At 63.0% G+C, this 4,287-nt stretch overlaps 2 protein-coding genes across 2 annotated transcripts in view; one reads left to right on the top strand and one right to left on the bottom strand.

Moving 5' to 3' along the window:
• Nucleotides 1-4: 4 nt before the first annotated feature.
• HPDL (4-hydroxyphenylpyruvate dioxygenase-like) lies at nt 5-461 on the top strand (the record flags this gene model as incomplete). The annotated part of the gene is given in 2 exon segments (XM_009582384.1): nt 5-381; nt 383-461. Coding segments are annotated over 2 exon segments (456 nt in total), but the record flags the coding sequence as incomplete, so codon positions are not given.
• A 1,556-nt stretch (nt 462-2,017) lies between these two features.
• Nucleotides 2,018-4,287, bottom strand: part of MUTYH (mutY homolog) — a gene marked incomplete at its 5' end in the record, with an annotated part of 3,730 nt that continues 1,460 nt past the window's right edge. Inside the window, 7 exons of the mRNA XM_009582383.1 lie at nt 2,018-2,122; nt 2,396-2,446; nt 2,583-2,735; nt 2,955-3,100; nt 3,255-3,440; nt 3,515-3,590; nt 3,853-4,029. Coding sequence (XP_009580678.1) covers nt 2,018-2,122; nt 2,396-2,446; nt 2,583-2,735; nt 2,955-3,100; nt 3,255-3,440; nt 3,515-3,590; nt 3,853-4,029 — 894 coding nt within the window. The remainder of the gene's footprint in view (nt 2,123-2,395; nt 2,447-2,582; nt 2,736-2,954; nt 3,101-3,254; nt 3,441-3,514; nt 3,591-3,852; nt 4,030-4,287) is intronic.

Raw genomic sequence — 4,287 nt, 5'->3', positions numbered from 1 at the left:
TGGCTGCAAGCTCGTCCTCGCCGAGTCCCTCTCGGAGGACGGTGCCAACCAAGTTGACACCTTCCTAGAGCAGCACGGTGGGGCCGGGATCCAGCACGTCGGCCTCTGCACCACCGATATCATCGCCACGACCAGGGCTTTGCAGCGGAGGGGTGCGCGGTTCCTCACACCCCCTGCTGCCTATTACAGCCAGGGGGGCAAAGCGGAGGAGATCCGGGGGGCCGGGCAGGACCCCCGCACGCTGGCAGAGCTGGGCATCCTGCTGGACACCACGACACCCAGGGACAAGGGCCGGCCGGGTGATGATGCCACAGAGAGCCCTTCCCAGGAGTATTTGATGCAGATCTTCACCCATCCCGTCTTCTCCGAGGAGACCTTCTTCGGGAGCGCTGGGCTTTGGGGAAGGCAATATACGGGCACTGTGGAAAGCCGTGCAGACCTATATGGACCAGCAGCCGTAGTGGCAACTGCAATCCTCCTCCCTCAGCTCCCCGTCCTCTTTGGTCCAACCCTGGGGCAATACGCTGCTGTAGAGATACCAGCGGGTGCCTGAGGCATGGCCCAGGTCGGCAGGGACCAAGGGAGGTCTCCAGGTCAACCCAGAGCCAACTTCAGCGTGACAGCAGGTTGCTTGGAGCCAGGTCCAGTGGGGCTCTCAGCATCCCCAGGGATGGAGGGTGATTTCTCCCCCTCCCCGGGTTCCCAGTGAGTTGTCAGCCTTATGTGAAGAACTTCCTGCCTTAATTTCATCTTGATCTCATCAGACTTGGGCCTGTAGCATGGCCAAGGACACTGCTGTCAGAGCAACACCCCCAGACGCAGGGGATGAGGGGCTGCCAGAGGGGAGTGGATAACCCAGGGGCCATGGACGCCACAGCTCATCCACAGTTGCCACCCAGGCCAGCCCCTGTGTGGGGCAAGCGGTAGCCTCTTGCTCCTCTCAATTAAAGAATTAACCTGCAAGCACTGCTTTGGGTTTTTTTTCTCCTCCCATTTAAGATCTGCCAAGTGCCAGGGGAGGGTGAAAGGGCCCTTTCCACCCCTGGAGGCAGGCTGGCCCTGAACTGAGGCCACTTGCCCCTTGCGCATCCCCGGGACTGGCCCCATCCCTGCCAGCCCCAGGCAGGGACACAAGCCTGGGGAGGAGGAAACCCTGGGAAGAGCCTCCCGGGCTTGTGCGTTTGCAAGGGTCCTACTGCGCATCACAGTCAGGGAAAGCCACAGCGTGAACACAGTGGGGAACAGCCTGTCGGAAAAGGTATAAAATGGGGATAAAACCCTACAAAAAGCCCAGGGGATGGCTGCCTAGCCATCAGCCCCGGGGGCTGATCCCTGCCCTCGCAGGAGAGGTGTTCTGGGTGCCTTATTTGGGGTCACCAGCAGTTAATGCTCAGTCGAGGTGCATTAACGAAGAAATCCCTGCTGTCCCCAGCCCCGAGGTAGGGATCCTGCCGGCCATCCTCCTATTTGACCACAGGCTGCCCAACGCCCCCGGCTTAGCACAGTGCAACAGAGGCAGAAAGTCACTTAAAAAAGCCCACACACTTTAGGAGATTTATTATTAGAAAGCCTGTGGCTCAGGTTCAATAAAAACAAGTGTATAGAAAGGGCTGTGGGAGGCCGGGAAGGGTACAGCAGCATCCACAATCGCTGGCTGGTGGAGGAGGTGCAGGCGGGCAGCCGGGGACAGGGCTGCAGGAGCGATGTGGCCACAGCCTTCCTGCTGCCGGAGAGAAACCCCTGCCGCCGTGAGTCCGCAGTGCCGGAGTGGGGGCTGTACAGGGCCGAATAACCCCAGGAGGGCTCCAGCTGAGCGGGGAGGGCAAGCCTGGCTCCAGGTCACGTCCAGGACCACACTGGCCGTATAAAGGCACAACTCCCACAGGAGGGCTGGGGAAGCCGGCGGACTCTGCTGGGAGGAGCGGGAGACTGTTACAGGGCTGGGCATGCAGCAGCATGGAGGACACCATCGCGACGCCACGGGGAGGACTCACCGCCGTGCAGGTCTGCGGTGCCATCACGGGGAGGTGGGTGGCCGGAGGAAGGTGCGGAGGGAGAGTTGCGTCCCAGGGCGGGTGCTGCTTGCTCCCTGCAGCTTTGCCCCCCGCTTCCGCTTGGAGCCCTGCAGGAGACACACACTGGGGCTAAGCCAAACCCCAAGGGCCCCCACAGCCTCCAGGAATTGCCTTTGAGGCAAGGGGGAGGACCCTGGTATTGGGGACATCTAAGGGCAAAGCCAGCCAAGGCAAAGCCCCCAACTGCAGCCCTGCCCCAGGCCAGGGATGCTCCTTGGCCTGACCCCAAAGCTCAGGGGGGCTCCAGCACTGCACACCGGGGCCTGGCCCACAGCAACATGGAGCAGCTCCCCGGGCTGCGCACCCCCAGCGATGCCCACCTTACCAGGGCTGCTCTCCTCCCCACGCTGCTTCTCACACGCTTTCAGCACCTGAAGGAAGCACAAGAGAGCCCAGAGCTGAACTGCAGCCGGGTCCTGGAGCCGGGACAGCCCGCAGAGGTTGGGGGATGCCTGGGACCCCAGGGAGTTGGAGGGAAGGGAGGAAAGGCCCAGGTCCCCCCGGTACCTTCTTCATGGCCGTGGACACGGCTGAGGCATGGAACTCCTCCTCCGTCACCCAGCGGGACGGGGACAAGGCAGGGTCCAGAGTCACATCCCCATCCAGGGGCAGGGAGTAGACCACATACGTCTGGTGGATGTGAGAGAAGATGTGGACAACCTGCAAGGGGATGGGAAGACAGGGAAACGGGCAGGCAGCAGGCAATGCCCTGCTTGCTCAGCTGCCTCACAAGTGCACCGAGTCTGCCAGGACTCTGAGGAGCGGGGCAGAGTTGGGAGGGGTGACAGCAGGGAAGGGGGACCCTCTTCCCCTCCGTGCTATGTCCCCCGTGGCCCCGCACAGGGGCCTCACGCTGCGTGCCTCTGGCTCCAGGCTCACCTCTCCAATGAGCCGCAGGCCCCCGGCTGCCACGGGCCGCCCCGTCCAGGCCTGGAGGTGATCTGCCAGCACCTCCTTCTGCTTCTCCTCCTGCAGACCCTGAGCCAGCGGGAGGCTGGGGAACTCCCAGAGCCCAGCCAGGAGACCTGGGGAGGGGGCACATTGGGGACATGAGCCAGCAAGAGACATGTCTGGGGACACTGAGTCTCATCACACCCTGCTCCCAGGCTGCTCTGTCCCTCGTGAAGGTGGGAAGGGGCCACGCAGTGCCTTCGCCACCCTCCCACCCAGCCCCATTACCCGAGCTGGGTCTCTGCACGATGAGGTACTCCAGGGCCCCATGGCAGCCCCTCCGCTCCAGCACACACGTGGCCGTTCGCGCTGCCCGCGGCTGCTTCTTCGCTGCTTTCCGGGGAAAGTTGGTCACCCCCAGGCTGCTGTCCCATGGCTCTGTGGCTGGGGGGCACAGGGGACAGCCCCCAACACCTGCAAACACCGATGTAACAGTGACCACGGGGCTCAGACCTGGAGCTACAACAGGGATCTCCCCAGGTGCTTACCACAGTCCTCAACATCAGGCACTAGGGTGGGTTTTCCAAACAGCTTCTGAGAGGCGAAGGCCAGCTCTTTCTCCACCTGCAAGGGGGGACAGGAATGGGGACAGGCTCATCCACCAGCCCACCTTGTCCCCATGCGTGGTGACCCCTTAGGGCTGGCACCCAGTGAGGATGTGATGCCCAGCCAAGAACGGCTTGCAGCACTGGTCTGGGACAGGGATGGCTTGTAAGAAGTAGAAGCTTCAGAGGGGACCTGGGGTGACCTGCCACCCTACTGGGACAGCTGGCAGCTCCTGGCCACCCACAGGCTGGGAGAAGACAGATTTTGGGGCCATACCTACCCTGCGCCGCGCTCGGCAGTGCTGCTTCACAGGGCACTCTCCACACAGGGGGGCCTTGGGCACACACACAGTTGCCCCCAGCTCCATCAGGGCTTGGTTAAAATCCCCTGGGCGGCTCTTGTCTACCAGGGCATTGGCCATGTCCCTGGGAGAAACAGCAGTGAGCGGCGCGGGGCTCTGCGGGGAGAGGGCCCCAGGACCTTTGCCCACCTCCTGCCTGCGAGGGGGGATGCTCCTAGGTAGGCAGAGGCGAGACGGCTCCTTTCTGCACCACTCCCAGCAGCGCCAGCTTCCCAAGAGCTCCCGCACCTCTCTCCCTTCGCAGGCTCAGCTCCCCACGGCTCCCAAGTGATCCTGCCCTCAGCCACCAACAAGGACAGCCACCATCACCACAGCTCGGAGTGGGGACGGAGCGTTCCCCTTACCAAAGCCAGT

The sequence above is a fragment of the Fulmarus glacialis genome, unplaced genomic scaffold (genome assembly GCF_000690835.1).
Source record: "Fulmarus glacialis isolate BGI_N327 unplaced genomic scaffold, ASM69083v1 scaffold12487, whole genome shotgun sequence".
Taxonomy (NCBI): domain Eukaryota; kingdom Metazoa; phylum Chordata; class Aves; order Procellariiformes; family Procellariidae; genus Fulmarus; species Fulmarus glacialis.
Note: the sequence above shows the minus strand (reverse complement) of the source record. Positions and strands in the feature narration are given on the sequence as shown.